The sequence below is a fragment of the Mobula hypostoma genome, chromosome 19, assembly GCF_963921235.1.
Source record: "Mobula hypostoma chromosome 19, sMobHyp1.1, whole genome shotgun sequence".
Classification (NCBI taxonomy): domain Eukaryota; kingdom Metazoa; phylum Chordata; class Chondrichthyes; order Myliobatiformes; family Myliobatidae; genus Mobula; species Mobula hypostoma.
In genome coordinates, this window is record NC_086115.1 from 36,391,303 (window position 1) to 36,416,430 (window position 25,128).

The 25,128-nt window shown below is 40.5% G+C and overlaps 1 protein-coding gene across 1 annotated transcript; it reads right to left on the bottom strand.

Moving 5' to 3' along the window:
- Positions 1-23,331: 23,331 nt before the first annotated feature.
- On the bottom strand, positions 23,332-24,612 carry drd6b (dopamine receptor D6b). The gene has a single exon (XM_063072096.1). The coding sequence runs from the start codon at positions 24,421-24,423 to the stop codon at positions 23,332-23,334; it is 1,092 nt and encodes a 363-aa protein (XP_062928166.1). The 5' UTR covers positions 24,424-24,612.
- Between the last annotated feature and the right edge of the window lie 516 nt (positions 24,613-25,128).

Consider the following 25,128-nt stretch of genomic DNA (forward strand, 5'->3'; position numbering starts at 1 on the left):
CCAGTTTACTACCTCATCTTGAATGCCAAGCAACTGATCCTTCTGACCAACTTCCCATACAGGAACTTGTCCAATATCTGAATATGCATTCAATCTTTGGGATTTGGATGATAGCAGAGAAATAGAAAACTTTTATTTTCTCATGAAAGAAACTGGCAGAAAACACTTGATGTTTATGTGCAGTATCATTTAAGCCTGTTAATGGAATAATTATTAGCATTTTGAATATTAAATGATCTGTCACGTGTTGTGAATTAAGTCAACCTGTTACAGAGCCAGTGGCTGGGAAGGTTTTAAAGACGAAAGATACATTTGTTGAAGCACAGTAAAGTACGTAATAATAGTTGAAGTACTTTAAATTAATGTTTATCTTCTCCAGTTGCTGATTCAAGTGAAAGACCCTGTCTTGGTCTTCAATATTTGCCAGTCTAAAATGTGCAGACATTCTTGTTTTCCACCATAATTTAACCCAATTAACCTCTACCAGATTGCAATTCTCACCAAAAATTGTAAAACATCTGGATGAAAAATTTTCCCTATCATGGAATGATGATAATTTACCAGAAATCTGCTTTTTTCATACTCCACTATCATCACACCTCCACCCCAAGACCTTGTTTGTTTTCCCTGTCAGGCATCCTGTGGTTATTTACATGTGTTTGGGCTTCAATTACCATTTCTTCCCGTCACATCCCAGTTACCTTTCATCCTATCTCCTAGTTTTTCCAGTTCAGTTCTCTCTGTTCTTCACTCTATTATATACCAAATATCGTCTAACCCTGGGCTATACTTGATCTTTAGTGATTATGTAGAAAGTTACAAATTGATTTACAACATAATAACAAATCAGTTGTAGTTAAACCACAGGAACTTCTACTAATAAGGCATTTTTGAAATATGACCTCATTCCAAGATAGTTGGCTGGTGATAGGTGATAGCCCATTCCTTTCCAATCCTAATGAAGGGTCTCAGCCTGAAACCTCAACTATTTATTTCTCTCCATAGATGCTGCCTGGCCTGCTGAGTTCCTCTAGCATTTTGTATGTGTTGTTTTGTGCTTATCTTTCCAAAATGATTTACCATTGAAGCCACACCACATAACAACTTGTTAAGGCTGATGAACAAAAGCCTTGTCATTTTCAAAGGTTTCAAGGAGCATCATAAAAGGAAAAGTAGAGATGCCACCATGGAAAAAGTTTGCGAAGAATTGCTGAGATTCAAGTTTAGGTAGCTGAAGAAACTTCCGCCAGTAGTAGAAATATTGAATTCAAGGATGTAAGGAGATCAGAATCAAAGAAGCATGGATGTATCAGAGGGTTAGGATAAAGTGACTGGAAGAAGATGAAACGATTCAGGGGTCTGAAACAAAGGATGAGAATTTTAAAACTGAGTTGTTGTTTAACTATGAGTTCAATTGGCATGCCAGCAAGTTTAGTGATGCAAGATTTGATGTTAATTAGTATAAGGACAACACAATTTTGGAAGTAATTTAAGGGATGTAATAATTAAGTGTATAATCAACAAAGCATGGATGAGAGTTTCAAAGTTCAAATTTCAAAATAAATGTATTATCAAAGTACATATGTGTTACCATATACAACCCCGAGATTCACTTTCTTGTGGGCATTCATAGTAAATACAAGAAGCACAATAGAATCAATGAAAGACCACACCCAATAGGATGGGGAACAACCACAAAAGACAACGAACTATGCAAAGAAAAAAAAAACAAAATAATAATAGTCATAGAAGCATAGAAATAGAAAAATAGTCATAATAAATAAGCAATAAATATCAAGAAAATGAGTTGCAGAGTCCTTGAAATTGAGTCCAGAGGTTATGGGAACAATTCTGTGATGGGGTGAATGAAGTTGTGTGGCTATCTCCTCTGGTTCAACAGCCTGATGGTTGGGGTGTAGTAATAGTTCTTGATCCTGGTGGTGTGCATCCTGAGACTCCTGTACCGTCTCCTGTTGGCTGCAACAAAGTGAGCCTGACCTGGATGGTGGAGGTCCCTGATGATAGATGCTGATTTTCTGTGTTGGCACTCCACGTAGACGTGTTCAGTGCTGGAGAGAGCTTTACCTGTGATGGACTGTGCTTTATCCACTATTTCTTGTAGGCTTTTCCATCCAAGGGCATTGTTGTTTCCATTCCAGGCCCCGATACATCTACTCAATATACTCTCCATAGCACAGAAGTTTGTCAAAGTTTTAAATGACATACTGAATCTTCACAAACTTCTAAGAAAGTAGAGTCAGTGCTGTGCTTCCTTTATAATGGCATCTACTTGCTGAACCTAGGACAGATCCTCCAAAATGATAATACCAAGGAATTTATAGTTGCTGACCCTCTACATGTTTGATCCCCCATTGAGGACTGACTCATGGACCTCTGGTTTCCTCCTGAAGTCAATAAATCAGCTCCTTAGTCTTGCTGACAATGAGTGGGTGATTTTGTTGTGGTACCAGTCATCTTCATCCTGTACTCTGATTCGGCATCACCTTTGTTTCGGCCTACAACAGGGGTCATCGGCAAATTTAAATATGGCATTGGAGCTGCGCTTAGCCTCAGAGTCATAAGTATAAAGCGAGTAGAGCAGGGGACTAAGCTCACAGCCTTGTGGTGCATCGGTGCTGATGGAGATTGTGGAGGAGATGTTTTTGCCAACCCAAACTGACTGGGGTCGCCAAATGAGGAAATCAAGGATCAAATTGCACAAGGAAGTATTGAGACCAAGGCTTTGAAGCTTATTGATTAGTTTTAAGGGGATGATAGTATTGAATGCTGATCTGTAGTCAATGAAGAGCATCCTGATGTATGTACCTTTGCAGTTCAGATGTTCCAGTAGGTCCACTCTTCTGAAAGATGTTCTCACGTCAGCTTCAGAGACTGAAGTCACAGGGTCATTGGGAGATGTGGGAGTTCATGAAGGTGCTTCCATGTTTTCATGGTCAAAGGAAACTTAAAAGGCATTGAACTCATCTGGGAGTGAAACCTTATTGTCACCTATGTCATCTGGTTTCACTTTGTAGCAGGTTATCACATTCAAGCCCTGCCACAGCTGTCGAGCATCCTTCAGTGATTCAAGCTTTATTCGTAACTGTCATTTAATACATGCGCTGGCTTTCTGGAGATCGTACCCGGACCTCTTGAATTTTGCTTGGTCACCAAACCAGAATGGCACTGATCTGGTCCTCAGCAAATTGTGCATATCAAGGTTCATCTAGGACTTCTGGTTGGGTTCATCAGCAAACGTGCAGGGATGTGGAGGAATTGAGCAATGGGTTGGTGTTTGATGTGAACAATAATTGTTGTGGCACTAATTGGTGACGTGAAGTTTACACAAGGGTCACCTTCTGGTTTAGGTTCAGAGGGCTCCTGGTAAGGTGAATGGAATTAGGGGCTCAGTGAAATAAAGCGCCAGCTAAATACACTCCTTAGGCATGCACATTTGCAAACACACACAGAGACGCCGCCTTGTCGTTCTGCTGTTCATTGCACTGAGTGTACGCATTTCATTGTCTTCTCCCACTGTATTCTAATAACGGGTCCTGAAGGGTTGTCTTTATGGTGCCTTCCCTGCCATACACAGTGGAACGTTCCATTTCTTCAGTAAAGGGAATGTGTAAATAGATAGATAGATTCTTTATTGATCCCAAAGGAAATAGCAGTGTCACAGTAGCATCGCAAATGCACAGATATAGAAACACATAAATATTAGAAGAGAAGTAAGAAAGAATAAAAAATTGACTGTTACTTCAAACAGTCTAACAAGAGAGAGTCATCACTTCCCCGAGGGTAAGAATTGGCCTCATATAGCGCTCTTTGGAGTAGTGCAGTTGTCTTAGTCTGTTACTAAAAGTGCTACTCTCTTCAGCTAAGGTGGCATGCAGAGTGTAAGAAACCTTGACTAGGATTACCAGGATAATACAGTGTATATATAAAGTGTATATACAGTGTGTAATGTGTATACAGTATGTTGTTTGTATCCTGGATTTAAGGTAGATTAGGGTAAATTTAAGGTTTATTTTCCAATATGATTGAACTACATTGTGGGGTGCATCATATTCTGATTCATGTGTAGTCTTGGGTTAACTTTGTGAATAATTAAAGATGGTACATTCTGGTGCCTAACAAGCCGGGTTCATTGCTGTCAGCAGCAGAGAGAGATCGAGCTGCCAGGGGTTCACACGGGACAAAACAGTATGGAGCCATTTATTGTGATTTCTGGTTGATACCTTTCTGTAAATATTGGCAGTTTTCTTTTTGCTAATTTTTGTAAGTTTGATTTTTGTCGTAATTAATACTCTGGCACTGGAGTGCTAAGCGGCCCCAGCCATTTTCTCCATCGGTCACAACCCGCATATTTAACAGAGGGAATTCTGCTCATCTCATTCTCGATTCTATATGGTGTAGGGTATGGAACTTCAGAGATTAAGATATTGAGCAATATCGAAGTCATTGACAGTGATTTTGTACAATTAGAGAGACGAATGAAGTAAGCAAATACTGAATAAGGAAAACATTTGATCTGGAAGCTGTGGTCAAATGTGAACAAGGAAGAAAACTTTGATCAGAGCTATCCTCATAATCAGTTTCATTACAAACCCCAATAAAAACAAGGAAGTTACACCATTCCTCTAATGGGGAATACCATATTGGTTTTATAACTTACACATCCTCGGTTATGCCAAGAAATTCCTTTGCTGAAACTGACCCTGCTCTGTCAAATAGATGCATATATTCCCATTAACTATAAATCATTTGGTCGTTCACCACTTTATTAGGTACACTTGCTCATTAATGCATCTAATCAGCCAATCATGTGGCAGCAAATTAATGCATAAAAGCATGCAGACATGATCAAGAAGTTCAATTGTTGTTCAGATCACACATAAGAATGGTGAAAAAATTGTGATCTAAGTGACTTTGACCATGGAATGATTGTTGGTGTGAGACAGAATGGTTTGAATAATTGCTGATCTCCTGGGATTTTCACGTACAACAGTCTCCAGTGTTTACAGAGAATAGTGCAAAAAGCAAAAACGTCCAGTGAGCAGCAGTTCTGTGGGTGAAAATGCCTTGTTAATAAGAGAATAGCCAGAGAGGTTCAAGCTGACAGGAAGACGACAGTAACTTAGATAACCAAGATTCACAACAGTGATTTGTAGAAGAGCATCTCTGAATGTACAATATGCCAAACCTTAAAATAAATTGACTGCAGCTGCAGAATACCACAAACATTGACTTAGTGGCCATTTTATTAGATATAGGAAGTACTAATGAAGTGGCTGCTGAGTGCTGAGCCATAAAGTATGCGTGCTATATGATGTTGAAATAAGCACTGAATTTTGTCAGTGAACCTTGATGTAATTTCTCCCCTAATATCCATCCTGTTAACACTTCACTACTTAATATTCTTTTCCCATGTGTAATGTCAGTAGACAATAATCTGGAATTTGAAGAATTTAATCATCAAAAATCATAAAAATTCTCGAGGCTATATATTTTATTATTTATTTTTAAAAAATATTGGATCATGGGTGAAAGCGGTGTCATGAGAGGCTAGGATTTTATTGCAGACCAGTACTCATCTGTAAAAGTGAAAGACATTAATATTTGAGTGTTGTATCCTTCATCAGAATGACTTGAAGGACATCCATCAGGATATTATAGAAAATCAACTTCTACATTTAAGCTTCCATCTGCTGTACACGTTGGAAACAATCCCCAGTGACTCCATGAACATTTGATGTTAACAAGAATGAAGAGCTGTTGGCCCATCTTCAAGCATGTTAAGCTATATTCTGGTCTGGTCTGCAATATCGTATTCATTTCAAATATCCAGCTACTCCTGTACATTTGTCTTCTGAAATTCACTTAGTCTGCTCCTTTCTCCAATCGACTCTAAATGAACATCTTTGAGTTGGTGCTCGGTAGGCAACAAGCAGAACTGAATGGAAAGGTGCCTTTTTCTACCTGTGTGAAGCCAGGGAATGAAAAGGGGGATCAGTAGACCATGATACCTCCAGCAAGAACTCAGAGGATAGTTTCATGATTTAGTTGACTGACTCAAAAAGTGTGAATGTGGTGGAAGAAGATAAAGTTGCAGCTGAGGCCTGGCTATCCATTTACTGTGTGCTAGTCACTAACCACCCATCTCCAACATAGTTTTTTCCGTCTCAAGCTTGTGAGAAGTGCGCAAGGTTTGGAAGGTAAATTCAGCGTGCTTTCGGTATGATCATCACCTGTGTCTTTGATATTAGCATTAACTGGGACCTGCCGAAGAGGAGAGGAGCATTGAGAGTCATATTCCTGGCTAAATGGAGTCAAAGAAGATTCATAATGAAAGAAAGGATGTTTTTCAGAGTGTCAGGGAATAACTCATAAAGTCATAAAGAAATACAGCACAAAAGTGTGCACTTCAGTCCACTGTATCCTCACCTACAACCCATTTACACTACTCTTACATCAATCCCAATTTTTATTCTACCCACATTCTCATCAAATGCCCCAAAGTTCTACTCTGACCTACTGGGGCCTACTTATAGTGGCCAATTAACCTGATGACCCACACATTTTTGGGATATGGTAGGAAACCAGAACTCTTACAGGAAACTTATGCAATTATGGATGGTGCCTGCAAACTCCAGTTCCTTAAAATTGTCATAGCTGGGGTGGTAGCGTGGATAAGCTCCCATTAACTATTAAATGCTCCCAATGGCATGCATCTCAAATAGCCTCTGACAACCAAGTCCAGCTCTTGGCCTTCATGTCTGGCTTAGCCAGAAGCCCAGTGGAACAATTTCTACTACAGGAGAAGGGGAAAAGGTGGTTGCTGGAGCCTTAAAACCAGTCATTTCAGGCAGATGGGGCTCATCAGCTGTGGTTGGCAGCTCATCTAGGAGGAGGAAAACTCTGATTTCAACCCTCTGCTGGCTTGTGGCTACACCCACTTATGGGGAAGGCTTTGGGAGTAAACCCTGAGGAAAAATACAGACCTGGAGTCATAAGACAGTCCTATTTTGACTTCAATGCTGATTGGCTACTCCTGTGACGCTGCTTGTGCCAAAATCTGCGTGGCGAGGAGGAGCCTGCTGCATGGGCAACAGCTTGCTTCCCATATCTTACTACCCTGGCTTGTGTACTAACTTACATATACATAGACAGCTAGGATGCATTATCCATGGTCGACCACAAACCACGGAGAGCCTCCTGCAAACTCCATACAGATAACACAACAAATCAGGATTAAACCATGTGGACAACAACTGCAGCTCTCATCAATCCCTTTAACTTCAAGGGACTTAATCAGATTCATAAGACCTGATTTCCCACACACCACGCCACATTGACTATCTCTAATCGGTCTTTACCTTCCCAAATGCAGGTAGATTCTTTCTGTCAGAATACTCTCCAGTAAGTCTCCCACCACTGACTTAGGTTCACCAGCCTGTAGTTCTCTGGTTTGTCCTTGCAGTTCTTCTAAAGTAAAGAGTCAACATTAGCCACGCCCTATTCTTCCAGTGCTTCACCATAGCTAACAGTAGTACAAATATCTCAGACAGGGCCCCAGAAATGAATTTTTTTGGCCTAACACAATGCCCTCAGATATACTTGGTCAGGCCCTGGGCATTTATCTACCTTGATGTACTTTAAGACTATATTCACCTATTGATCCTAACAAACTCACTATTGCAGTGCACTTCACTATTTTAGAGTCAGAGTATTTCATTTGTTATGTGCCATGTCATATGAATAGGTGATCAAGTTCTTTCCATGACCATGATTGTTCTTAGCAAACTTCTGTACAAGCTGGCTTGCCATCCCTTCTTCTGGGCAGCGTTTTTACAAGACGGATGACCTCAGCCAATATCAATATTCTTCAGAGATTGTCTGCCTGGCATCAGTGGTCACGTGTGATCTGCACCAACTGCTCATACGACCACTCTCCACCTGCTCACATGGCTCCATGTGACCCTGATTGGGGGGGGGGGTGGGAAGGACAGGGCCTAAGAGGTGCTACACCTTGCCCAAGGGTGACTTGCAGGTTAGCAGAGGAAAGGAGCACCTTACACCTCCTCTGACAGAGACGTATCTCCAGCCCGCCACTCTTCTCCACCCCACATCAAGATAGACCCTGAAATCCCTAATTTCTATGATCTTCTAGACAGTAAGGACATAGGAGGAGTATTCATTTAAGACCTTGCCCATCTCTCCTGCTTCCACACATAGATGACCATATTGATCCTTAAGGGGACCTTTACTCTCCCCAGTTACCCCTTTGCTCTTAATATACTTGTTGAACTATATACATATAGTCCTCTCAGCAACAAGGAATGGCCATGGCCACGTCATGCTAAGTTGATCTCACACACATGCCTAAGGTTCAGTCCATGTACAAACATCCTTCACAAGATGAATATGGGAGAAACACAATCAGGAGACCCTCAGGACAGCAGCATTAGAGGGAGTGGGGTGAAAGTGCATGGAAGTGAACACCATGGAAACCACTTAAAGTAGGATCTACGTGGAAAATGATGGATAACTGTAACTGATTGGCAGAAGATGTCAGGGTCTTTTAACTCTATTTTAGAGCATATAAAGGCTCTGCACCCCCATTCTAACAACTTTCCACAGGTACGCCATTGAGAATGTCCTGTCTGGCTGGATCATTGTGTGGTATGGAAGCCTACAGAGGGTAGGAAAAGCCACTGAGAGGATCACTGGGGTCTCCCTCCCCCCAATTTGTGACACTTACCGGGAACACTGTATACGAAGGGCCCAAAGCACTATTGAGGATCCTTACCACCCATCTCACAATCTTTTTAATCCACTATCATCAGGAAGGAAGTACAGGAGCATTAGGACTAGGACTACTAGAATGGGTATCAGCTCCTTCCTCTAAGCTGTGAGACTAATGAACACTCTGCCACAACCAAGGTCTCATCACTAGCACAGCAAGCTGTTTACTATATACCTGTGCTGTGCACTTCACATGCGCTTTGAGGTACATTTTATTAACTGTTTCTGGTGATATTGTGTGTTATAATGCTGAGTGTGATATATGCATTGTGGGTGCACCATGTCTGGAGGAATGTTGTTTTGTTTGGTTATATATATGTACAGTCAGATGACAATAAACTTGAACATAGAACATTGCAATGCATTCCAGGCCCTTTGGCCCACAATGTTGTGCCAACCTTTTAACCTACTATAAGATCAATCTAACCTTTCGCTTCTCCATAGCCCTCCATTCTTCTATCATCCATGTCCCTATTGTATACATCCCTAATGTATCTGCCTCTACCACCACCCTGGCAGGGCATTCCACAAACCCACCACTCTCTCTGTAAAAATATTACCCCTGCTATCACCCCCCCCCATACTTTCCTACAATCTCCTTAAAATTATGCCCCCCCTTGTAACAGCCATTCCAGCCTTAGGGAAAAGTCTCAAGCTACAGTGTGTCGATCTGTGCCTTTACTGTCTTGTACCTCTATTAATTTTGTGCGAGGAATATTCGATTGTGCATTGCACACCCATGTGCTGTCGTTGTAGGTGTAAAATAAAGTTAAAATAAAACAAAAACAGATGGTGAAAAATGAATAAAAAGTAAAAATGTCCTTTTTTCAAGAATAGATTCTGAAGAACAAATTCTAACACTCCCAGCAAGATGAAACTCAGTTGGGATTGTGACGAATTTATTTTATATACGCCATTAGCTACTATATAATAACATTGTTGAAAGGTGTGATGGAACTATCAGCATGTGACCCAGCTACTGTACATATTTGTGCCTTTCACGAGTTCTTCAATCTCCCTAATGGCCTGGGGAAGCACCTGACAGAATATGACCACAAAAAAATGTTTTTAGCCTCTTTATTTCACAGCAGATTATGATTACCTTTACATTTTTTTTAGTCAGCTCAGCTTATTGATCCTCTAGCCTTATTAAAGTCTGACAAAACTCAGCAGGTCAAGCAGCATCTGTAATAAGTAAAGTTAATATTACAGGTCCGAGGCATTCAGTGGTTTTGTTTCTCTTTGCATTGAACCTGCTGAGTGTTTCACAGCAGACTTATTTTCACATTTGATTTCCAGCATCTGCAGTTTCTTTGATTCTCATTGCCTCTAATAGGCTTGAATTGCCATGCAGCGTCCCTATTAAGTTTACTCACTTCTTTCATCTGTATCCACAGCGAGGAATCAGCCGATTACTATACAGCTCATGCCATAACCGCATAGTTTTCAGATAGAGTCAAAGTCAAAGTAAATTTATTATCAAAGTATTTATATGTCACTATATACTACCCTGAGATTTTTTTTCTTGCAGGCATTTACGAAGAAATCAATAGAAATTATGCATAAGCTGCACATAAACAAAGATTGACAGAAACTCAATGTGCAAAAGAAGACAAATGTACAAATACAAATTAAATAATACTGAGCTGTAGAGTTGTTGAAATTGTGTCTGTCAATTATGAATTATAGTGATTGGAAGATGGGCCAATTATCCATAGGATCTAGGAGCAGAATTAGGCCATTTGTCCCATTGAGTCTGCTCCACCATTTCATCATGGCTGATCCATTTTCCCTCTCAGCCCCAGTCTCCTGCCTTCTCTCTGTATCCCTTCATGCCTTGACTAATCAAGAATATATCAACTTCTGGCTTAAATATACCCGATGATGTGGTCTCCGCAGCTACATGTGGCAACGAAATGGTGATTGATGATGTCCTTTGACAAACCACAATTTTCTGTCTGCTTGCTCACTGGTGAAGGTCAGCACTCGACTTGGAGCTGAATCTTCTGGCCTTTGCTTCAGCGGCAGTCTCCTATGCCGAGTTCCATCAGGAATTTTTGGCGCACCAGGCTGACTGAATGGTTAGAGGCCTTATTCTGACCAGGAACCATAATGTAACAGAGCTTCTGTTCAACTAAGAACAAAAAGAATGGGTAACAGAAAAGGACAACAAAAGTGAATTGGAAGGCAAGGTGGCACCATAGAGAGTCAAAGACTAGGAAAATGTGAGTTTGAAACTGATTGTCTAAATTATCTGAAAGATAGTTGCACCCAGGAACAAACACTGAAAGAAACTGAAATTGGAATTCAAGCCCATGAACATTAGTGGGCTACTTACTTTACTTTACTTTACTTAGTACTTTATTGTTGCCAAACAATTGATACTAGAGCGTACAATCATCACATCGATATTTGATTCTACTCTTTGCACTGCCTGGAGTACAAATCGATAGAACCATAGAACCATACCATAGAAACTACAGCACAGAAACAGGCCTTTTGGCCCTTGTTGGCTGTGCCGAACCATTTTCTGCCTAGTCCCACTGACCTGCACACGGACCATATCCCTCCATACACCTCCCATCCATGTATCTGTCCAATTTATTCTTAAATGTTAAAAAAGAACCTGCATTTACCACCTCATCTGGCAGCTCATTCCATACTCCCACCACTGTCTGTGTGAAGAAGCCCCCACTAATGTTCCCTTTAAACTTTTCCCCCCTCACCCTTAACCCATGTCCTCTGGTTTTTTTCTCCCCTTGCCTCAGTGGAAAAAGATAGTAAGTATTAAAAATTTAAATTATAAATCATAAATAGAAAATAGAAAAGAGAAAGTAAGGAAGTGCAAAAAAACCGAGAGGCAGGTCTGGATATTTGGAGGGTACGGCCCGGATCCGGGTCAAGATCCATTCAGCAGTCTTATCACAGTTGGAAAGAAGCTATTTAGGTCAATTTTTTCAGATTCATCTAATCATTAAAACTAATTTGCAAATCAATTGTACAACTACATAATAGGAAATGTGACATTCCATAGTTTCAATCTAATTCAGTGTTCAAAATAGTTCAACATTAAACCCCGTGAACAATATAGTTCTGGAATAAAATGATAAATGCTCTTATCCATTTCTTTATTTCATGCACCTTTAGCACTTCTGCATGGGAGGGCGGGCACTTATATATAAATTCCTGACTCTGATACAATTGGCACCAAACTGCAGTCTGTATGTAATTTCTCTTTCAGTGTGCTCATACATGTAAGAAAATTAGGAGTAGTCTGGGAGTATTTGTTCCCCTTGTGGCAAAACTAGGGAAAAGCTTACTTTGAAATATAGATTAATCTAAATGTAACAGAAATGCCTACCCAGCTCAGTTGGAAGTAAACTGCTGCTAATCGTCCCATCACTGAATAAATAATAAACCATTGAAAATATGTAAAACCTATAAATTAATTTACATATCCATGTAAAACAAACTAAATTCATAATGTGGAATGACCTCCCATTTTTCAATTTTAATTTTAGCTGTAAATAAGAATACAGCAAATGAAACTCTAATTTGGTGGGAATCTATTGGCTTACAGCCAAGAGTTATTTTCAATTGTCTTCTTAGTGTTTACAACTGTGCATTCCCAATTCAGAACTACCACAATGCTACCATAGAACCACTCTGCTTCTAATCACTTTGATAACTTCTGAGTGGCCAGCACCCACTCCCTCTCACCCTCAACAAGGTTTGTCCTGATCCACTGTCCAACCTCCTAAGACCATGATTTCCCATCAGAGCCTACTCTGACCCTTCAAACCCCAATCAGGCTTAAGCCAACCATGCAATTCCTATCATAGCTCAAGCCCAGCTCTTGTTCCCAGACTCAGACCTGACAGGGTTCCAGGATGCCTTGTCCAAACCATAGTAACACCCCAGCACACTGTCCAAGTCGATCTTATCTGGATTTTAAATACTTCCTTACTTCAATTTTATTTAATTTTATGTAATTTGCTCAGCCTTGCAATGTTCCAATATATTTGAAATCTTTCAAGTCTGGTATCATGAGCATTTCCAAATTTATTCACTCAAGAGCTAAGGCTGCCTAAAATCTGGAAGTCCATCACTAAATCCTTTAGTTTCTCCAGCTTTCTTTCCAAATTTAAGCTATTCCTCAAAATGTACCTTTTTGGCAATGCTTTTGATTATCTATCCTAATAATGCTCTATGATCCAATCTCATATTTGTTTGACTGTGTTCCTGTGAAGCAACTCAGGATGTTAAAGTTGTAATTACTTTATAATGCTAATATTAATAAGCAACCAAGTACTTATTATTCTATCAAGTGGCTTGAGTTACGATTGCTCACTCAGGGTTGAACCTTATTAAAACTGAATGGCAAGATGACAGGGCAATTAGTGATGCTGCTTCACAACTCCAGGGACCTAATCGTCAGGGGTGCTGACTGTGTGGAGTTTGCATGTTTTCTCCATAACCTCATGAGTTTATTCAGGTGCTCTAGTTTTGCTTTACATCCAAAACATACAGAAGATTAATTGCCTATAACAAATGTCTTATTTGTGAACATTCGTGGCAAAAAATGTGGTTATCACACTGTGTGAAAGAGAATACATGGCAGGTGGAGAGGGGGATAAGAAATGGAGAAATAGAATTCATGGCACTGATGGAATGAATCTCCTGGGGACTGGCATGGATCTGATCAGCTGAATGGCATTCTTATACCTGGTATCAGGTAGAAATCCTTTTGTGTGAACCTTACTTTATTAGATTGAACTCTGAAATTTTCATGCTGGATTTAAAATGAAAAACTGTAATGTCAAAGGAAGAAAAGAACCAAATGTCTGTTAAAATATTAAGCATGAAGACAGTCAAGTATCTATTAACGAATGTGTCAGACCACCAACAAATCCTGAATAGGCACAGGTGATAACTACTCATTAATATATCTAGATAGAGTTCAGTAGCAGAATCTGAATTACTCTGTTCCAACATAAATGCAGAAATTACTGTCACTTTTTTGATAAAATGTGGTAGCAGGAAAACTGAAATGCCCTGTGTTATTTATTAATGTTTTTAGAGTCAGTAGGTGGAATATTTTCAATCTATTTACCTTTAATGCTTCTTTCTGATCAGATTCCAGATTGGTAGCCTTTATGTTCTGGTTTATCACCCTCCTAGCCGTCTCTACCTTCATCCGGCCCTCCCCACCTGGCTCAATTTGCTCTTTATTTTACCTCCTTCAACCTAACACCCAACATGTTTTTTTAAAATACAGTATTTCTGTTTTTTGCACGTTTTTAATCTATTCAATATACGCGCACTGTAATTGATTTACTTATTTTATTATTATTTTTATTTTTTTTTCTCTCTTCTGTATTAAGTATTGCATTGAACTGCTGCAGCTAAGTTAACAAATTTCACATCACATGCCGGTGATAATAAACCTGATTCTGATTCTGAGATTCTAGGTTCATTTTTATTTATTGTGATTAGATTGAAATATCAGCCAACATAAAGGAGGCTCGAGCAAAAAAGCAGCAACCTGATCTAGGAATCAAATATTTAACAGGTGTAATACTAAGACATTTCTGGGAATTTGGCAGTTGTTTGGCCTCTCGGGGGCCACCCAAAGGTGAAATGTCTTTCATATGATCACAAGATAACGCTGGGCATGAGAACTTCAGGTACTGCAGGTCTACCCATCAGCGAGCTCCTGGTTGGCAGAGAAACTGGAGGAGCTGCACTTGGTGCAGACCATGTTCCTGCCTGCTATGGTGAAGCAGCAGAGTCGGTGTGCAAAACTGATGTGCACTCTAACAGAAAGTGATTGTTGTAGATGTTTCTGTTGTGATCGTAAGACCCTGTTGGTAATGTAAAGTGCAGCAAGTCCACTTCCCTCGTTTATTGGTGAGGCATATGGTGGAGAAGTTGTGTGTTCCCGGTTGCAGTGCGAACTAGGCCTCAAGCCGCGGGCTTGTCTGTCGTGGCAGTCCAGGAGAGGAGACGTCAGAGGCAGTGCAGTGCGGCGTTCATGCTGGGTTGGGAGCAGGTCCCTCCCATTGGTACTGTCATCCAGTGTTCACTCGGTGGAAGACAAGCTGAATTGCATGTGTGCATATGTTCATCCATGGACTGCTGTGAACTGCTTGTTCTTGCCGATAACACCTATGCACTATCTATTTACAGGACATATCACTCAGGGACAGGGGCTATATATATATACTTCTTGTGTGACCGTATGTTTACTTGCTATCTTATATGTGCCTTGAGCTGTGTGTGACTGCTGGTATTGTGTTTTGTGCCTTGGTCCTGGAGGAATGCAGTTTCATTTGGCTATATTCATGGGTATTCATATATGGTTGAATGATAACACTGGACAGCAAATTTTTTCATAAGTGTTGCTTCCTCAGAATATGTTTTTGTTTATGAGAGATTGCTGGAAGCTGAACACAAATATACTTCCTGACTACTATCATGTAGGAATTTGAAGAAACAAGAAATTAACTTTTATTGAATATAATGCATTTAATTGCATAATAGTGCTGATGCTTTGCAATAGTTCAATTAAACTAAAAATGTTTAGTTGATGATTTTCATTTGTACTCAGTATCTGAGGCTTCTTGTATAAGTATCCAATAATAATCAGCCAGCACTGATGGATTCCAGTTGCCCTGATACCATTTCTCCATCACTGCAATGTCCTGGTGAAACCTTTCATCATGCTCATCACTGACTGTGCCAGGAGTTGCAGGGAAGTCTAAATGGGAATGCAGAAAATGAATCTTTAGTGACATGTTGCACTTTATGGTTTTGTATGCTTGAACCATGTTGTCAACCAACTCCACGTAGCTTGGTACTCTGTAGTTACTGAGAAAATTTTCAACATCCTTGAATGCCTTCCATGCAATTTTCTCCAGTCTCACTAGAAGTTCTTTGAACTGCCTGTAATTGATAACCTGTCTGATTTATGGACCAACAAAGATGCCTTCCTTAATTTTGGCATCAGTTATTCTGACTTGAGTTATGAATTGAAATAAAAAATATAGGTGATTTCAAAAAAATAGTGTGAGGTAGGGAAATTTGATGATGATTTTAATGATCAGTAGCTCATAACCATAAAATACACCCACAAGTATTCAGGAAGCAAAATCTTTGTTGTCCAGTGTAATTAAACTTGATGTTGAACTAACTACATATGACCCAACAAGAAAGCAGCATTAGTGTTGGACTGATAGGAGAAAGCATCAGTTCGGACTGATGTAGGGAAGCAGAATGCAGGTATTTACTATATTACAGTGATAGCTACAATTTCAATGTAACATAATTACTTTAAGACATGTAAAACACATTAAGATTTTCATTAAATGCACTTTTTCTATTCAGAGCAGATAATTTCTTAAAATTATATCACTGGAGGGTAGAAAAATCAGGATGTTAGCAATTTCTGCTTGCCTTGATGGGAACTTGTAAAAACTTCTTCACTACTACTAACGTTAAGTTACTTGACTAGACATTTGCAAAAGATATGAAAAAATGTACAAATAAAAGTGTTTAATTTTTGTTATTTAAAAGCACCAGCATAGTGTAGATAAATGGTAGAAAAAAGGGAATATTTTCCCAAGCATTTTATACCATGTTAACAAATAAAAATTCTGAACATAGTGGACTGTTTTGAATGTGATTTCTTTTTCTTATCATGTCTCTCCTAAAGACGAAACACAATTTCAATGAGGTATTGATCCACACAAAAAAAAATGGTAACCATTCCATAAATCTTGGAGTAGGTAAAAGAAAATAATAAGTCTTCAAAAGATAAAGCAAATCAACAGTGACATGTCATTTAAGATAAAAATGTGTGGTAATAAATATGAGAATTAATCTCCAATCTGATTAGTTTTAAAGGTAGGTGAACAGAATTGCAATATTGTACCCATGAGACCGGCATCAATCAGTGTAAGTAAACTGTGATATTTTTGCCTTAAGAAATTTTATTTCGGGTCCCTGGATCTGCAGTGGTGAAATCAATGGGATTTTTAATTATTTTATTTTATTGAGATATGGCATGGAATAGGCCCTTCCAGCCCTTTAAGTCACGCCACCCAGCACCCCCCAATTTAATCCTAACCTAATCACGGGAAAATTTAAAATGACCAATTAACTACGTCTTGGGACTATGGGAGGAAACCAGAGTGCCTGGAAGGAACCCACATGGTCATGGGGAGAAAATACAAACTCCTTACGGTCCTGGGCAGGAAATGAACCCAGGTCACCTATACTGTATAGTGTTGTGCTAACCATGATGCTACCATGCAGTTGTAATTTTGTTGATGCCCATCAAGAAAGGGCAGTAATATAAAAGTATGATTATTCCATAAACACAGTATATTAAGCTGAATTGTTTAATAGATTTGAATTTGTGAAGGTCAAACTTGTTAACCTGCTGCAGAAATACTCATGGCATATAACTTACTCAAAAACATCAGACTGAAGAGATCCTTATTTTGAAACACACAGACAGTAAAATCTGGGATTTAGAACTTGAGCAATATACAGTGACATATTCCTCATACCAGTGTTTCACTTTGCAAAAAAATACCAACTGCATCCTGCATCATGGATATTCTACGTGATTGATTGACAGCTTGCCAACATGCATTATCACAGATTCACTGATTCTCGTTCTGTCATAATACTCTCATAATGTTTTATCTTCTTAAAGGACAGGACCACTCAAAAATTCAAGCCATGTAAACATGAAATATTTAAATTGAAAATGTTCTTGTGAGCATTTTCATAAGAGCCGATATTTCCTGAGAAATAGAGTTGAAGCTTACCCACAGGAGCCAATTAAACCTTTAATGGGTTAAATGCTATCGTTGAGTGTAGATACCACTGTATTCTTACACTAATCAGGACATTATGATGCTTGTAAATGATTTGCCTTTTCTCTAGAAAACTGACAGCAGCATCTCCCTTATCACTGAGCTCTGTATTGGCACACAAGAAGCTTTTTTAAGTATGTAAAAAATAAAAGATAGATGAGAGTGGATATAAGACCACTAGAAAATAAAGCCAGAGAACGGAGGCCAAGGAGGTGGCGGATGAACTCTAAATATTTTGCATCAGTCTTCACTGTGGAAGACACTAGTAGTGTGCCAGATGTTGAAGGGTGTGAAGGAGGAGAAATAAGTGCAGTTACTATTACAAGGGAGAAGGTGCTCTAAAAGCTGAAAGGCCAAGGGGTTCATGGACCTTAGAAAAATAGAGGGCTATGTGCTAAGGAAATTCTAGGTAGTTTCTAAAGTAGGTTACATGGTCAGCACAACATTGTGGGCCAAAGGGCCTGTAATGTGCTGTAGATTTCTATGTTCTGTGTATTATGTTCTATAAGTCACCCAGACCAGATGAACTGCACCCTAGGGTTCTGAAAGTGGTAGCATTAGAGATTATGGAGGCTTTAGCAATGATCTTTCAAAAAAATCATTGGACTCTGGCATGGTGCCAAAGAACTAGAAAATTTCAAATGTCACTCCACTCTTTAAGAAAGGAGGAAGGCAGCAGAAAGGAAATTATAGACCAGTTAGCCTGACCTCAGTGGATATGATGATGTTGGAGTCAATTGTTGGGGATGAGGTTATGGAGTACTTGGTGACACAGGATAAGATAGGACAAAGTCAGCATGGTTTCCTTAAGGGAAAATCTTGCCTGATGAACCTGTTGGAACTCTTTGAGGAGATTACAAGTAGGACAGATAAAGGGGATTTTGTATATTTGGATTTTCAGAAGGCCTTTCACAAAGTACCACAAAAGAGGCTGCTTACCAAGTTAAGAGCCCATGATATGACAGGGAAGTTACTGCCATGATTAGGTAGAAGGCAGCGAGTGGGAATAAAAGAAACCTTTTCAGGTTGGCTGCCAGTGACTAATGGTGTTCCGCAGGAGACGATGGTGGGACCGTTTCATCTTATGCTGTATATTAATGATTTAGATTGTTTTGATGCCAAGTTTGCAAATGTTACAAAGATTGGTGGAGGGGTAGGTAGTGTTGAGGAAATGGGTAGGTTTCAGAAGGACTTAACAGATTAGGAGAATTGGCAAGAAAGTGGCAAATGAAATACAATGTTGGAAAGTGCATAGTCATGCACTTTTGGTAGTAGAAATAAATGTGCTGAGGCTTTATAAAGCACTGGTGAGGTCTTACCTTGAGTATTGTGAACAATTTTGGGCTCCTCATCTAAGAAAAGATGTGCTGGTATTGCAGAGGGTTCAGGGGAGGTTTACAAGGATGATTCCAAGAATGAAAGGGTTATCATACGAGGAAGGTTTGATGGCTCTGGGTCTGAACTCGCTGGAATTTATAAGGATGAGGGGGGAGCTCTGAAACCTTTTGAATGTTGAAAGGCCTGGATAGAGTAGATGTGGAAAGGATGTTTCCATTGGTGGGGGTGTCTAGAACAAGACGGCACAGCCTCATGAAAGAGGGCTGTCCATTTAAAACACATGTGGAGAAATTTCTTTAGCTAGAGGGTGGTGAATTTGTGGAATTTATTACCACAGGCAGCTGCAGAGGCCAGGTCATTTGATGTATTTGAGGCAAAGCTTGATAGGTTCTTGATTGGACACGGCATCAAAGGTTATGGGGAGAAGGCAGGGAAGTGGGGCTGAGGAGGGGAAAAAAGGATCAGCCATGATTGAATGGCAGAGTATACTCAATGGCCCAAATAGCCTAATTCTGCTCCTATGCCTTATGTTCAAAATGGTGTCATAAGATTGATTGCCTTCAATATTTTCAAAAGATAAGTATTAAAATATTGCATGCTTTGGGGCAGTAAATATTTACAATAGTATTTTATTTATGCCCAATGGTCAGATCAGTGATCTTAATAAATAGTGGCCACTTTATTAGGTGCACATGCTCGTTAATGAAAATATCTAGTTGGTCCTCAGGAGAGAATTACAACGTGGCAGCAACTCAATGCATAGAATCATGGAGACATGGTCAAGAGTTTCAGCTGCTGTTCGGATCAAACATCATATTAGGGGAGAAATGTGGCATAAGTGATTTTGACCGTGGAATGATTGTTGGTGCTAGATGAGGTGGTTTGAGCACCCCAGAAGCTGTTGATTTGGGATTTTCATACAGATCCCTAGAGCTCTCAGAGAATGGTGCAAAAACAAAAAATATCCAATGAGTGTCGGTTCTGTGGGTGAAAAGGCTTTGTTAATGAGAGAGGTCAGAGGAGAATGGCTAGACTGGTTCAAGCTGACAAAAAGGCAACACTAACTCAAATAGCCCCATGTTACGACAGTGGTATGCAGAAGAGTATCTCTGAATACACAACACATTGAATCTTGTAGTGGATGGGCTACAGCTGCAGAAGACCATGAACATACACTCAGTCACCACTTTAATAGATACATGAGGTATCTAATAAAGTGACTACTGAGAGTACATTTTAAACAGCAGGAACTGAAGATTGTGAATGAAATTTTGCCTCCACAGATGTGCCAAGAAGCAGATAACTCCAGCAGATACCTGAGAAAATGGTTTCAGAGGTATTTCTGAACCTCTGACACAATCAGCTCACCCTGCTACCACCATTCAATGCCTCTGGTAGAGAATAGATTGGAATTAATACTCTGTCCATTCAGACTTGTAGCTAAGCATATAAAATGGCTTCTAATTTGCAAAGGTGCACAGAACATGTAATGTTAAATGGGCCTAGGTTTTACTTGTTTCAGTGCAACCACCCACCTCTTCTGCCACTCTATGTCAAGTGGATTGCTTAAGGGAAACTGAAAGAATGAAGTGCATGCGCCAATAGCTAGAAAACTGCAGAATCTCACTAGCAATATGTGGGAGTCAATGTGATGCATCCAGCTCTAATTTCTTAAGATCAGCTTAAATACAGTATAACCAAGATTCAAGTTTACTTATCACACGGGCATCAAAACATACAGTGAAAACCTTACAGATGTCACCATAATGCTGTGTAGAAGGTGTAGGGTAAACTAGTAACCATTGTACCTCCTCTGCCTTTCTCCCCTTTAGATAATATAAAGTCATTACTTCCCATCCCCAACAAAAAAAGCCAAGTATTCTTCCTTTACATAGAAATATTTTCAATTGGTTTATATTTAAACTTTTTAACTTTTAACCATTCGGACATTGTTTCTAAACTGCTGCAAAATAATAGAAAAATTACTTGGCAGGATCACCGAGAGTTATTAGGGCTGAGCACATCCGGTCAACTGAGATGATGGTAGTTTTAAAGTATTTATATTTTATTAAAAGGAAAGCTCTGTAAGTAATCGAATGATCACATGATTAAATTACACCCCATACTCATGGAGGAGCTTGTTGGGGTGGCTGGGTGAGTGGGGGATGGTGAAATTGTGGAATCATGAAATATTTAGGGTATAGAACAAGTCCATCGCCTATCATTTGTGCAAGTCAAGTCAGAGCTACACAGCCTAACCCCACCCTCTAGCTCTAGGTTTTTAGTCCTTCAAATCACAATTCTTCATGTATACATCCAGTGCATTAATAGAATGAAGCTTTCTGTCTCCACTACACACCCAAATCTGTGAATTCCAGTCCCCAAAGACCCTTTGGGTGAAAAACATTTTTCCAACAAACCTTCCTGCAAATCCTTTAAACTTCCAATCTTCTACTTCCTACTAACTCAATCTTGGCCACTCAAAATCTCCTACTCTTGAGCTAAATCACTCCATCTTCCCTGTTCCAGAGAAGACAGCTATAGCTTATCCGATCTTTCCGGCCTGGTGCAATTTTCCAGCCCTGGCAACATCCTCAGTTTTCTTCTGTGTCCTTTCCATTACACTCCTGTCATGTGGCAACCAGAACTGTTAACAATCCTCAAGCTATCACATAAATTTTATTTATTGTAGGTGTTGCATAATATCCTGCTTCTGATTTTATTTGCCTTAATTACAAAGGAAAGGTTTTTAAACCAACTTGTTGATCTGCCTGTAAAGATTCATGGATGTTAACCCAAGGACCCTTTGTTTCTCTACAACACTCAAGATCTTCCCATTCATTGTATACTCCTTGTTACACCTCACCAAGTGCATTTAGAGCCTTGCCAGCAAACTAAGTGAATGCATTTAATCTATTGATATTGTATAAAAGAAATTAAGAGCATTCTTGGAATCGCACTCTCATTGTCACAATTCTCCAAATGGGATGTATTGATACTTTATGCAATATTAGAAAAAAAACTCAACCATATGAAAAGCAAAAATATTGAAAGTACTTCCAACTTTTTTTATCTTGTTATTTAGGACGAAGACAAGCAAACAGGACAAGCAATCTAGACAAACCTACAATAAAATGTAGCCTCTAATTGACCTGAGATAGGGTTAGACTTTTTGCCAGCGAATAGATGAGCAGAGATCTTAAATGGAAAGGCAGAGTTAGCTGTTAATTTACTCCAGTCTTCACAGCTACTGCAAACCTTCATCTTCTAGGTAGAAATGTTCAAAACATGTTTTGATACTTACTGCTTTTGCTCTGCCAGTAGTTCTTGATTTACTTCTTAACCCATGAGCAAAGGAGAATGTGCGTGTGAGGGCTGGGTGGATGGCTGTGTTCATTAGAGTCTGTATCCTTGAATGCCTGCTAATGGGAAAATAGATCACAATATTTCTCTGTTAAAGTATCAACACATCTCATTTCGAGAACTGTGACTATGAGGTGAGGTTCTGATGAAGGGTTTAGATCTAAATTGTCAACTGTTTATTCTTTTTCATAGATGTTGCCTGGCCCGCTGAGTTTCTCCAGCATTCTGCGTGTGTTTGCTGTGATTCTACCACATTACTTCTGCTTGCCCTTCTAAGAGTCATTCAATCAGTCCCACTGCCTTGTCCTTTTATTGTCCTGTACATTATATCCAAGTGTTGGGGCTGTTAATTTGAAATGAAAGGAAGACATGTCGCAATTAATTGAAGATGGTGTGAGGAAAATTTTAGGAGTTTGAGATAAGTGATGACCTTCTGAATGCCAGTGGGAATGCTGAAAAACTGAGAGGGGAAAAGGAAAGTCAACCAAGGAGGAAAGGAGAAAGCTGATAAACATTTCACAGCACATTGCATTCACTACAATGTTTGATATAGTTAAGTACACCATGTCACAAACCACTATAGATGGAAAGCCTATGTTTCAAATCCTATTGCCAGGCCTCATTGCTAATTATTTTTGAGAATATTTTCTGAACTTGATAGTAGCAATCAATTTGCAGCTACAGTTGAAGTAAGACAATCCGTTGAATTACAATGGATTAACTACAGTCCCATGCATTATATATCCCTCTTTCAGGAGTAGAAGGTCTCTCCAAATTAGATTTAAACCGCATTCACATGGGTGGGTGGGTGCATGTTCTTATGATTCATCAGTGGTTTGCAGTGAGACCTTCAGGCAGATGATTAATGTGCCCAGTGGGAGTCAAATCTGCTGATCAACGTGTGGCCAGTGTACTGCCCGTCTTTGCTGGGACTGCCTCAGCGGTAATGGGCGGTAATGGTTTCCAGGCTGATTTCAGCCTCACACTCGTACTGAACCCCGCCCGGAAGCAGGAGAGTTCCCTGTTCTCCAGGGCTCTGAGCCGACGAAATGTTCGAGACCTTGTCGAAGGGCAGCTCGTGTTCCTCAGGCTCGGTGACCGAGTGCAGAAGCTGGTCGGGAAGTCCTACGCCGTTGACAATGGTAGCGGTGGCGTCCTTGTGCAGTGTGGTGTCGTGGTGGTAGGATACCAGTTCGTTGCTGAAGTTGACGGCCTCTACTGCGTTACTGGGGCAGAAGCGAGCGCAGCCCAGGATGGTAGTGAAGGCCTTCCTGAAATCGGCATTGAAGGCGTAGATGACGGGGTTGAGGGAGGAATTGGCCCAGCCGAACCAGACAAAGATGTTGAAGGTGATTTCATTGACGCAGGGCAGTTCTGTGGTTTGGTAGAGCTGAAGGTCACAGAAAGGGACCATGCAATTGAGCACGAAGAAGGGTAGCCAGCAGAAGACAAAGACCCCCATGATTATAGACAGAGTCTTGAGCACCTTGGTCTCTTTCTTGAAGGAGGTCTTCAGGGCCGTTTCGTGCGGGCAGTCGGCCGCGTGCTCTTGGCAACTCTGGGCGTGCTCCACCGCTCTCTCCAGGGAAGAGATCCTCCGGATTTGGGTCTGGGCGATGCGGTAAATCCGCGTGTAGGTGCCGAGCATGATGACCACCGGGATGTAAAAGCTGATGAGCGAGGAGGAGATTGCATAAGTCCTGTTAAGGCTGGAGTCACAGTTATTGTCCCTGCCTTCCCAGTCCTGCAGCAGGTCTGCATCCGCCCTGTGCCAGTTCAGCTGAACGGGGATGAAGGAGATCAGGATAGAGAGAGTCCAGGCCACCCCGATCATGACGAAAGCCACCCTCTGGGTCATCTTTCGCTCGTATCTGAAGGGGCTCGCGATGGCCCAGTACCTATCCAGGCTGATGATGCAGAGGTTAAGGATGGAGGCGGTCGAGCACATGATGTCGAACGCGATCCAGGTGTCGCAGAAGGAGCCGAATAACCAATAACCAGCCACCTGGCTCAAGGCCTTCCAGGGCATCACTAGAACGGCCACGAAAAGGTCGGAAACCGCCAGCGATACGACGAAAAAATTGGTGACTTTCGACCTCAGGTGCCTGAACTTGATAACAGCCAGACAGACTAGAGTGTTTCCCAACAGAGTGGAGAGAATTAGCAGGAAAAGCAAGCAGCCGGTCACAGCCCGCAGGGTCAGCTCCGAACTCACCACGCCGGAGACCCTCGTGTGGTTGGTTAAGTTTCCCATTGAGGTTTCGTCTGTGTAGAGCCCGCCGCTTCTTTTTCTTTAGGTCGAATGCAGTCTTAACAGTTCCCCGATCTTCAGAATCATGGTGCGTGTTTCCTCGCTGGGATCCTTGTTCAAGCACCCGAGACCCGTGTTTCTGGACGGAGTTCCGGCATCCCCAGTTCCAACTGCAGAGCAAAGCCAGGCAAGGTTCAATGTGTTGGGCGCCCCTCGAGTGCTGGGATCTCCCAGCACCATACCGACCGGAATGTACTTCTAGAATAGAAAAACATTGGTGACACTGGGGTTATTAGAATAAAAAGTTGAACCTCACCGAACGGGCACACGGCAAACGCTGTAAGCATAAACTATGATTAATGACAATAAAATGTACGCGTTATATGAACTATTGTAGCTGCCCAGTACGCTGTATACACTACCGATTAACAATGGAATTATGCATTACATTATGAATTTGTTTATGCGTTACCTGCAAACGCA

Excerpts from the sequence above, each read along its gene's own strand:
- drd6b (XM_063072096.1), bottom strand. The coding sequence starts at position 24,423 with ATGCCCTGGAAGGCCTTGAGCCAGGTGGCTGGTTATTGGTTATTCGGC.